Consider the following 12500-nt stretch of genomic DNA (forward strand, 5'->3'; position numbering starts at 1 on the left):
GTTGGCCCACAGCAGATTATGTACAGCAATCAACAGCTTCAATAAAACAGTGTTGGACCATCTCCTGTGTCAGAAGCCTGTTTCTCGTTTTACTGCATCCAGTTGCAGTCGATGTTAGACCAACACAGATAGCACATCACATTCCTCACTAGCAACCAAAATATTATTGTTCAACTCCCACCAGTCAAGCTTCCTGTTACCAATTACAGATCAATTCAAAATAAGTGAGGGAGGGCGAAAGGGATGTTTTCAGAACAAACCTTTTCGCGAAGGCGGACGTTTGTAGTGGGAAGGTAATAAGCCTTATTTCCATGTGCAATGTGTTTGTTGAGAACTAATCAGATTCCTGATCTCGACAGGGTTGGTTTGCCGGGCGGAACTTGGCTATTTCCCAAGTCACAACAAAATATCTGCTCTGGGTTGATGATGACTTCATCTTTACCGCAAATACCAAGGTTGAAAAACTGGTGAATATTTTGGAGAAAACAACACTAGATTTGGTAAGGTAGCCGCACTCACGATCACGTAGCTTCGCAAAAATGTTTGAAGCTAAATGTTTCCGTTGATAGTAAAATAACCCTGTCACCCAGTTTTGTTTCTGCTTTTGGTAGACTTTTACTTTCAAAGCAGCTCACACACGCACGAGTGTGTCCTAATCTTAGACTCATCTTCCAAGTGGTATCTACTGGTGACTTCCCATTTTCTGTACATCGGGGACCGACATGGTTTAGAATCATAGAATCCGTACAGTGCAGAAGGAGGCCATTCGGCCCATTGAATCTGCACTGACCATCTGAAAAAGAGTACCCGACCTAGACCAACTCCCCCGCCTTAACACCGTCGTCCCATCTAACAAGCACATCCTTAAGACACTAAGGGGCAAGTTTTCACAACTTTGGACACTTTGTGTTTCTTGGACGTGAACCTCCCACCCCTCCCTCTCTCTATCTCTTTGATGCTTCTGACCCTCCTGTCTCCATCGCAGCTAATCTCCAGATTTGTCCCCATGAAATGTTTCACTCTTGCTATCCGTGACCGATCTCACCAATACCGACTACTCCCCCCTGCTCAAAGCCGTTCTCCTGAGTTACATTTTCCACCATGCCCCCCCCCCCCCACCCCTCCGCCCCACCCACACTGCCACAGATGTAGTGTGGTGCCCACCCCGACCTCGGTCCCATTTGAAAGCCTCCGTCTCGAACACCCTTTTCACCTCCCCTGTGCTGTCATTACCAAAATATCAGCCCCACCCTCCTCTCTCAACCTTTGCTCGAAGTGACCTCATCCCTGGCACTTGGATCTGTGTCTGAGCTCATGGCGCACATCTCTTCCCCCCCCCCCCCCCCCCCCCCCCCCCCCCGATTTCTCAACCTTTATTCAGATCCACAGCCGCCTTTCACTCCCGTTTTAAACAATAATAATAATCCTTATTATTCTCACAAGCAGGCTTACATTAACACTGCAATGAAGTTACTGTGAAAAGCCCCTAGTTGCCACACTCCGGCGCCTGTTCGGGTCACAGAATTCAGAATGTCCAATTCACCTAACATAACGTCTTTTAGGACTTGTGGGAGGAAACCGGATCACCCGGAGGAAACCCACGCAGACACGGGGAGAACGTGCAGACTCCGCACAGACAGTGACCCAAGGCCGGAATTGAACCTGGGACCCTGGCGCTGTGAAGCCGTAGTGCTAACCACTGTGCTATCCCACCTCTAGTCTTCTACATCAGCCAATTTTCTCCCATTCTACATTCTTCGCAATATTCATTTGCAGCTTCCTTTCGTCCTCAGAATTAATTCCATGCCTCCTAATTCTATATTGTCTATACATTTGGACATCCCTCTCTCCAGCATTTTTCCAAATGATTCATGTACACAGTGAGCTGAACTGAACCCTGGGTAACACTGCTACCGCTGCCCAAACAGTCTGAGAAACTGCCCTCAACTCTTCGCTCCCTGTTTTGTCCCTCCTGCCCAGTTTGTGAACCCAATTTGCTGACTGCCTCCCTATTTCCATATCTCCCCACCTTCTCCGATCATCTCCTGTGTGGCACCGTGTTGGAGACCCGCGGAAAGTTCATGTGCACCTCATCATCTGTCACCTCCTGAAAGAATCAACCGGGTTTGTCGAGCGGGATCCTCCTGATACAAAATCATCTTCATTGCTTTCAAATTGTTTTCTCTATCTCATGGTATTCAGTTGTTTTATCTTTAATTAAAGGTGACAAGTTGTTCCAAATTGCTAATGTTGAACTAACTGGTCTGTAATGACCTGGGTTTGTTCTGTCTGCCTTTCTGAAGTTGGATATTATATTGGTCATCCCCCAGTTCTCCAACACACATCGACTCTCAACAGAAATCTAAAATACAATTTCTCCAGCTTTCGGATCCTTGAATATATTTCATCAGGTTAACAAACTTCTCTCATAATCTCCTCCCATTTATTTAGGATTTGCCTTCCTCCCAATACCCTTCTCTTTGGCAAACACTGAAGGAGTTGTGAAATAGCCCTGTCAATTTCCACTTATCCTTGACAAATTCAGTCATTCTCTGGACGTGGCCGTCGCTGGCTGGGCCCAGCATGTGTTGCCCATCCCTAATTGCCCCTTGAGACGATGGTGGTGAGCTGCCGCCTTGAGCCGCTGCAGTCCATGTGGTGTAGGTACACCCACAGTGCTGTTAGGGAGGGAGTTCCAGGATGTTGCCCCAGCGACAGTGAAGGAACGGCCGATATATTTCCCAGTCAGGATGGTGAGTGACTTGGAGGGGAACCTCCAGGTGGTGGGGTTCCCAGGTATCTGCTGCCCTTGTCCTTCTAGATGGTAGAGGCCGTGGGTTTGGAAGGTGCTGCCTAAGGAGCCTTGGTGAGTTACTGCAGAACATCTTGTAGATGGTACACACGGCTGCCACTGTGCGTCGGTGGTGGAGGGAGTGAATGTGTGTGGATGGGGAGCCAATCAAGCGGGGCTGCTTTGTCCTGGATGGTGTTGAGCTTCTTGAGTGTTGTTGGAGCTGCACTCATCCAGGCAAGTGGAGAGTATTCCATCACACTCCTGACTTGTGCCTTGTAGATGGTGGACAGGCTTTGGGGAGTCAGGAGGTGAGTTACTCTCCGCAGGATTCCCAGCCTCTGACCTGCTCTGGTAGCCACAGTATTAATGTGGCTGGGTCCAGTTCAGTTTCTGGAGTTTTCTCCACCCTCGGGGGTTCTGACATATTGATGGGATGTTTTAAAAAATATTTTGGAGATACCATCCTGATCCTCTCTGCTATTCTTGGCGTCTTTCTTAACCTATTTTCTCATTTTCTTCTATATCACTGCAAAAGCCCCAGATGCATTCTTCAATTTTAGAACATTACAGCGCAGTACAGGCCCTTCGGCCCTCGATGTTGCATCGACCTGTGAAATCCCTCTAAAGTCCCTCTACACTATTCCCTTATCGTCCATATGTCTATCCAATGACCATTTGAATGCGTTTAGTGTTGGCGAGTCCACTACTGTTGCAGGCAGGGCATTCCACGCCCTTACTACTCTCTGAGTAAAGAACCTACCTCTGACATCTGTCCTATATCTATTACCCCTCAATTTAAAGCTATGTCCCCTCGTGCTGGACATCACCATCCGAGGGAAAAGGCTCTCACTGTCCACCCTATCTAATCCTCTGATCATCTTGTATGCCTCAATTAAGTCACCTCTTGACCTTCTTCTCTCTAACGAAAACAACCTCAAGTCCATCAGCCTTTCCTCGTAAGATTTTCCCTCCATACCAGGCAACATCCTGGTAAATCTCCTCTGCACCCTTTCCAATGTTTCCACATCCTTCCTATAATGAGGCGACCAGAACTGTACGCAATACTCCAAATGCGGCCGCACCAGAGTTTTGTACAGCTGCAACATGACCTCATGGCTCCGGAACTCAATCCCTCTACCAATAAAAGCTAACACACCGTACACCTTCTTAATAACCCTATCAACCTGGATGGGAACTTTCAGGGATCTATGGACATGGACACCGAGATCTCTCTGCTCATCCACACTACCAAGAATCTTACCATTATCCCAATACTCTGTCTTCCTGTTACTCCTTCCAAAATGAATCACCTCACACTTTTCTGCATTAAACTCCATTTGCCACCTCTCAGCCCAGCTCTGCAGCTTATCTATGTCCCTCTGTAACCTGCAACATCCTTCTGCACTGTCTACAACTCCACCGACTTTGGTGTCATCTGTAAATTTACTCACCCCATCCTTCTACGCCCTCCTCCAGGTCATTTATAAAAATGACAAACAGCAGTGGCCCCAAAACAGATCCTTGTGGTACACCACTCGTAACTGAACTCCATTCTGAACATTTCCCATCAACCACCACCCTCTGTCTTCTTACAGTGAGCCAATTTCTTTTTTTTTTAAATAATTTTTATTGGAATTTTTTACAGAAAATATAAAAATATAACAACAAGTATAGCAAAAAGCAGTAATATGCAACTAACAGCCCCATAACACCCACAATTCCCCCCATACCGTAACATCACATGTATCACACTCCCCCCACCCCCCACCCCCCCAACAAGAGAACTTAACCATAAATTAAAATTAAATAAATCAAATTTAAATAAAATAAGCTAACATAATCAACGTCCCCCCCCCCGGGTTGCTGCTGCTACTGTCCCAGTACCCTATCGTTGAGCCAGAAAGTCGAGGAAAGGTTGCCACCGTTTAAAGAACCCTTGCACCGATCCTCTCAGGGCGAATTTGACCTTCTCTAGCTTAATGAAACCCGCCATGTCATTGATCCAGGTCTCCACGCTTGGGGGCCTCGCGTCCTTCCACTGTAGCAAAATCCTTCGCCGGGCTACTAGGGACGCAAAGGCCAGCACACCGGCCTCTTTCGCCTCCTGCACTCCCGGCTCTACCCCAACCCCAAAGATCGCGAGTCCCCATCCTGGCTTGACCCTGGATCCCACCACCCTCGACACCGTCCTCGCCACCCCCTTCCAGAACTCCTCCAGTGCCGGGCATGCCCAGAACATATGGGCATGGTTCGCTGGACTCCTCGAGCACCTGGCACACCTATCTTCACCCCCAAAGAACCTACTCATCCTCGTCCCAGTCATGTGGGCCCTATGCAGCACCTTGAATTGGATGAGGCTAAGCCGCGCACACGAGGAGGAAGAATTTACCCTCTCCAGGGCATCAGCCCATGTCCCGTCTTCGATCTGTTCCCCCAGTTCCCCCTCCCACTTAGTTTTCAGCTCCTCTACTGACGCCTCTTCCTTCTCCTGCATAAGCTTGTAGATATCAGATATCTTCCCCTCTCCGACCCAGACCCCCGAGAGCACCCTGTCACTCACCCCCTTCGCGGGGAGCGCAGGGAATCCCTCCACCTGCCGTCTAGCAAATGCCTTTACCTGCAGATACCTGAACATGTTCCCCGGGGGGAGCCCAAATTTCTCCTCCAACTCCCCCAGGCTCACAAACCTTCCGTCGATAAACAGGTCCCTCAGCTGCCTAATGCCCGCTCTGTGCCAACCCTGAAATCCCCCATCCATGTTCCCCGGGACGAACCTATGGTTCCCCCTTAACGGAGCCTCCATCGAGCCCCCCACTTCTCCCCTATGTCGCCTCCACTGCCCCCAAATCTTGAGGGTAGCCGCCACCACCGGACTCGTGGTATACCTCGTAGGAGGGAGCGGCCACGGCGCCGTTACTAGGGCCCCCAGGCTTGTATCCCCACAGGACGTCCTCTCCATCCGTTTCCATGCTGCCCCCTCCCCCTCCATCACCCACTTACGCACCATCGACACATTGGCTGCCCAATAATACCCCGAGAGATTGGGTAACGCCAGCCCCCCCCCCATCTCTACCCCGCTCCAAGAAGACCCTCTTCACCCTCGGGGTGCCATGCGACCAAACAAATCCCATGATGCTGCTGGTCACCCTTTTAAAAAGGCCCTAGGGATAAAGATGGGCAAGCACTGGAAGAGGAACAAGAACCTCAGGAGAACCGTCATTTTGACGGATTGCACTCTGCCCGCCAGCGATAGCGGCACCATGTCCCACCTTTTAAATTCCTCCTCCATCTGTTCCACTAGTCTGGTGAAGTTAAGCTTATGAAGAGCCCCCCAACTCCTGGCCACCTGCACCCCCAGGTACCTCAAACTCTTCACTGCCCTCCTGAAGGGGAGCCTCCCAATTCCCTCCTCCTGATCTCCCGGGTGCACTACAAATACCTTGCTCTTTCCTAAGTTCAGCTTATAGCCCGAGAAGCCCCCAAATTCCGCTAACAGTTCCATCACCCCCGGCATTCCCCCCTCTGGGTCCGCCACATATAACAGCAGGTCGTCCGCATACAGCGATACCCGGTGCTCCTCCCCACCCCGCACCAGACCCCTCCACTTCCCTGACTCCCTCAACGCCATGGCCAGCGGTTCAATCGCCAGTGCAAAGAGCAGGGGGACAGGGGACACCCCTGCCTGGTCCCACGATAGAGCCTAAAATACTCCGATCTCCTTCCATTTGTGACTACACTCGCCATCGGCGCCGCGTAAAGCAGCCTCACCCATTTGATGAATCCCTCCCCAAATCCAAACCCCTCCAGCACCTCCCACAGATACCCCCACTCAACTCTATCAAACGCTTTCTCTGTGTCCAGCGCCACCACTATCTGCGAGCCAATTTCTGATCCAAACTGCTAAATCACCCTGAATCCCATGCCTCCGTATTTTCTGCAATAGCCGACCGTGGGAAACCTTATCAAACGCTTTACTGAAATCCATATGCACCACGCCAACTGCTTTACCCTCGTCCACCTATTTGGTTACCTTCTCAAAGAACTCAATAAGGTTTGTGAGGCACGACCTACCCTTCATAAAACCATGTTGACTATCCCTAATCAAATTATTCCTTTCTAGATGATTATAAATCCTATCTCTTATAATCCTTTCCAAGACTTTTCCCACAACAGAAGGAGGGAACACCTCCTCCTTATGAACCTCAAGCCCTTCTAGTCTAGTAGCCTGTATCTCAGTATTCTCCTCAACAACATTGTCTTTTTCCTGTGTGAATACTGATGAAAAGTATTCATTTAGCACCTCTCCTATCTCCTCAGACTCCACGCACAACTTCCTCCTACTGTCCTTGACTGGCCCCATTCTTACCCTAGTCATTCTTTTATTCCTGACATACCTATAGAAAGCTTTTGGGCTATCCTTGATCCTACCTGCCAAAGACTTCTCATGTCCTTGCCTGGCTCTTCTTAGCTCTCTCTTTCGGTCCTTCCGAGCTAACTTGTAACTCTCGAGCGCCCTAACTGAACCTTCACGTCTCATCTTTACATAAGCCTCCTTCTTCCTCTTGACAAGTGATTCAACTACTTTAGTAAACCACGGTTCCCTTGCTCGACCACTTCCTCCCTGCCTGATAGGTACATACTTATCAAGGACACGCAGTAGCTGTTCCTTGAACGAGCTCCACATTTCAATTGTGCCCATCCCCTGCAGTTTCCTTCCCCATCCTATAGAACATAGAACATAGAACACTACAGCGTAGTACGGGCCCTTCGGCCCTCGATGTTGCGCCGACCTGTGAAACCATCTGAAGCCTATCTGACCTACACTATTCCATTTTCATCCACATGTTTATCCAGTGACCACTTAAATGCCCTTAAAGTTGGCGAGTCTACTACTGTTGCAGGCAGGGCGTTCCACACCCCTACTACTCTCTGAGTAAAGAAACTGCCTCTGATATCTGTCCTATATCTATCACCCCTCAATTTAAAGCTATGTCCCCTCGTGTTGGTCATCACCATCCGAGGAAAAAGACTCTCACTGTCCACCCTATCTAACCCTCTGACTATCTTATATGTCTCTATTAAGTCACCTCTCAGCCTTCTCCTCTCTAACGAAAACAACCTCAATTCCCTGAGCCTTTCCTCGTAAGACCTTCCCTCCATACCAGGCAACATCCTAGTAAATCTCCTCTGGACCCTTTCCAAAGCTTCCACATCCTTCCTATAATGTGGTGACCAGAACTGCACGCAGTACTCCAGGTGCGGCCGCACCAGAGTTATGTACAGCTGCAGCATGACCTTGTGGTTCCGAAACTCAATCCCCCTGCTTATAAAGGCTAGCACACCATATGCCTTCTTAACAGCCCTATTAACCAGGGTGGCAACTTTCAGGGATTTATGTACCTGGATGCCGAGATCTCTCTGTTCATCTACACTACCAAGAATCTTGCCATTAGCCCAGTACTCTGCATTCCTGTTACTCCTTCCAAAGTGAACCACCTCACACTTTTCCGCATTAAACTCCATCTGCCACCTCTCAGCCCAGCTCTGCAGCTTGTCTATGTCCCTCTGTATCCTATAACATCCTTCAGCACTATCCACAATTCCACCGACCTTCGTGTCATCTGCAAATTTACTAACCCATCCTTCTACACCCTCTTCCAGGTCATTTATAAAAATGACAAACAGCAGTGGCCCCAAAACAGATCCTTGCGGTACACCACTAGTAACTGAACTGCAGGATGAACATTTGCCATCAACCACCACCCTCTGTCTTCTTTCAGCTAGCCAATTACTGATCCAAACCGCTAAATCACCTTCAATTCCATACTTCCTTATTTTCTGCAATAGCCTACCGTGGGGAACCTTATCAAACGCCTTACTGAAATCCATATACACCATAAGAACATAATAAGAACATAAGAAATAGGAGCAGGAGTAGGCCATCTGGCCCCTCGAGCCTGCTCCGCCATTCAATGAGATCATGGCTGATCTTTTGTGGACTCATCTCCACTTTCCTGCCCGAACACCATAACCCTTAATCCCTTTATTCTTCAAAAAACTATCTATCTTTACCTTAAAAACATGTAATGAAGGAGCCTCAACTGCTTCACTGGGCAAGGAATTCCATAGATTCACAACCCTTTGGGTGAAGAAGTTCCTCCTAAACTCAGTTCTAAATCTACTTCCCCTTATTTTGAGGCTATGCCCCCTAGTTCTGCTGTCACCCGCCAGTGGAAACAACCTGCCCGCATCTATCCTATCTATTCCCTTCATAATTTTAAATGTTTCTATAAGATCCCCCCTCATCCTTCTAAATTCCAATGAGTACAGTCCCAGTCTACTCAACCTCTCCTCATAATCCAACCCCTTCAGCTCTGGAATCACATCAACCACATCAACAGCTTTACCCTGATCCACCTGTTTGGTCACCTTCTCAAAAAACTCAATAAGGTTTGTGAGGCATGACCTACCCTTCACAAAACCGTGTTGAGTATCGCTAATTAACTTGTTCTTTTCAAGATGATTATAAACCCTATCTCTTATAACCTTTTCCAACATTTTACCCACAACCGAAGTAAGGCTCACAGGTCTATAATTACCAGGGTTGTCTCTACTCCCCTTCTTGAACAAGGGGACAACATTTGCTATCCTCCAGTCTTCCGGCACTATTCCTGTCGACAAAGACGACATAAAGATCAAGGACAAAGGCTCTGCAATCTCCTCCCTGGCTTCCCAGAGAATCCTAGGATAAATCCCATCTGGCCCAGGGGACTTATCTATTTTGACATTTTCTAAAATTGCTAACACCTCCTCCTTTTGAACCTCAATTCCATCTAGCCTGGTCGACTGAACCTGAGTGTTCTCCTCGACAACATTGTCTTTCTCCAGTGTAAACACTGACGAAAAATATCCATTTAACGCTTACCCTATCTCCTCTGATTCCACACACAACTTTCCACTACTATCCTTGATTGGCCCTAATCTTACTCGAGTCATTCTTTTGTTCCTGATATACCTATAGAAAGCCTTAGGGTTTTCCTTGATCCTATCTGCCAACGACTTTTCGTGTCCTCTCCTCGCTCTTAACTCTCCCTTTCGGTCCTTCCTGGCTAACTTGTAACTCTCAAGTGCCCTAACTGAGCCTTCATGTCTCATCCTAACATAAGCCTTCTTCTTCCTCTTGACAAGTGCTTCAACTTCCTTAGTAAACCACGGTTCCCTTGCTCGACAACTTCCTCCCTGCCTGATCGGTACATACTTATCAAGAACACGCAGTGGCTGTTCCTTGAAAAAGCTCCACATTTCGATTGTACCCATCCCCTGCAGTTTCCTTCCCCATCCTATACATCCTAAATCTTGCCGAATAGCATCATAATTGCCTTTCCCCCAGCTATAATTCTTGCCTTGCGGTATATACCTATCCCTTTCCATCACTAAAGCAAATGTAACTGAATTGTGGTCACTATCACCAAAGTGCTCACCTACCTCCAAATCTGACACCTGTCCTGGTTCATTACCCAGTACCAAATCCAATGTGGCCTCGCCTCTTGTTGGCCTGTCTACATACTGTGTCAGGAAACCCTCCTGCACACATTGGACAAAAACGGACCCATCTAAAGTACTCGAACTATAGTATTTCCAGTCAATATTTGGAAAGTTAAAGTCCGCCATAGCAACTACCCTGTTACTTTCGCTCCTATCCAGAATCATCTTTGCAATCCTTTCCTCTACATCTCTGGAGGTCTATAGGTCTATATTTTCGGAGGTCTATAGAAAACTCCCAACAGGGTGACCTCTCCTCTCCTGTTTCTAACCTCGGCCCATACTACCTCAGTATACCGCCTCTTCCATTTCCTCCGGGTCCCCTTTGGCGTCACCAACGGGGTTTCGGTCATCCAACGAACAATGGACCGAATGGTCGACCAGTACGGGCTGCGGGCCACGTTCCCGCACTTGGATAATGTCACCATCTGCGGCCATGACCTGCAGGACCATGACGCGAACCGAGACAAATTCCTCTGCACCACCCGATTCCTTAATTTAACCTACAATACGGAGAAATACGTTTCCCGCACAACCCGGCAAGCCATCCTCGGCTATGTCGTGGAAAACGGTGTCCGAGGGCCCGACTCCGACTGCATGCGCCCCCTTCTCCAGCTCCCCCTTCCCCACTGCCCCAAGGCTCTGAAACAATGCCTGGGGTTTGCTCGTATTAAGCCCAGTGGGTCCCCAACTACGCGGACAAGGCCCGCCCACTCATTAAGTCCACCATTTCTCCCCTGACGGCTGAGGCCTGCTTGGCTTTCAACCGCATCAGAGCCGACATTGCCAAGGCCACGATGAATCCCTTCCGTTCCAGGTGGAGAGCGATGCGTCTGACTTTGCTCTGGCCGCTACCCTCAACCAGGCAGGGAGGCCTGTCACCTTTGTTTCCCCCGGACCCTCCATGCCTCCGAGATTCAACACTCCTCCGTCGAGAAGGAGGCACAAGCCATTGTGGAAGCTGTGCGACACTGGAGGCATTACCTGGCCGGCAGGAGATTCACTGTCCTCAACGGTCAGTTGCCTTCATGTTTAATAACAAGATTAAGAACGACAAGATTTTGCGGTGGAGAATCGAGCTCTCCACCTATAACTACGACATCTTGTATCGCCCTGGGAAGCTCAATGAGCCCCCAGATGCCCTGTCCCGCGGTATCTGTGCCAGCGCACAAACAGACCGATTGCGGGCCATCCACAATGACCTCTGACACACGGGGGTCACCCGGCTTCTTCACTTTGTCAAGGCCCTCAACCTGCCCTACTCCACTGAGGATGTCAGGGCTGTGACCAGGGATTGCCAAATCTGTGCAGAGTGCACGCCGCACTTCTATCGGCCGGACAAGGCCCACCTGGTGAAGGCCTCCCTCCCTTTTGAACGCCTCAGCATGGATTTCAAAGGGCCACTCCCCTCCACTGACCGCAATGTGTACTTTCTCAACGTTGTTGATGAGTACTCCTGCTTCCCGTTTGCAATCCCTTGTATCCTCTGCCACTGTCATCAAGGCCCTGCGCAGCATTTTCTCCCTGTTTGGTTTCCCCGCCTAAAGACATAGCAATCGGGGCTCCTCTTTTATGAGTGGTGAGCTGCGTCAGTACTTGCCCAGTAAGGGCGTTGCCTCGAGCAGGACGACCAGCTACAACCTCCGGGAGAACGGGCAGGTGGAGAGGGAGAATGCTATGGTCTGGAAGGCTGTCCTTCTGGCCCTACGGTCTAGAAGTCTCCCAGTCTCCCACTGGCAAGTCTCCCTGACGCACTCCACTCCATCCGGTCGCTTCTGTGTACTGTCACAAACGAGACCCCTCACAACCGTCTATTTGTCTTTCCCAGGACGTCGATCTCCGGGGTCTCGCTCCCGGCCTGGTTAATGAAACCTGGGCCGGTCCTCCTATGGAAACACGCAAGGAGCCATGAGGCCGACCCCCTGGTCGAGTGGGTTCAGCTTCTCCACACGAACCCTCAGTATGGGTATGTGGCACACCGCGATGGACGACAGGACACAGTCTCCCTCCGGGACCTGGCTCCCGTGGGTACGCCTGCACCCATTATCACTGCGCCCCTCCCACTCACCTCCCCACCCACACCTTCACCAACATCTCCCACAGGGTCCTTTAGCCCTGCCTCTGCGTCGTCACCCTATCCGGGACCCTGTTGTGCGGACGATGT

The 12500-nt window shown here is 49.6% G+C and overlaps 1 protein-coding gene across 1 annotated transcript in view; it reads left to right on the forward strand.

Annotated features, from left to right (window-relative positions):
- Positions 1–12500, forward strand: part of LOC119958083 (beta-1,4 N-acetylgalactosaminyltransferase 1-like) — a 161707-nt gene that overhangs the window by 139866 nt on the left and 9341 nt on the right. Inside the window, exon 8 of the mRNA XM_038786310.1 lies at positions 360–500. Within this exon, the coding sequence (XP_038642238.1) occupies positions 360–500 (141 nt within the window). The remainder of the gene's footprint in view (positions 1–359; positions 501–12500) is intronic.

Source organism: Scyliorhinus canicula, chromosome 28 (genome assembly GCF_902713615.1).
Source record: "Scyliorhinus canicula chromosome 28, sScyCan1.1, whole genome shotgun sequence".
NCBI classification, from domain to species: Eukaryota; Metazoa; Chordata; class Chondrichthyes; order Carcharhiniformes; family Scyliorhinidae; genus Scyliorhinus; species Scyliorhinus canicula.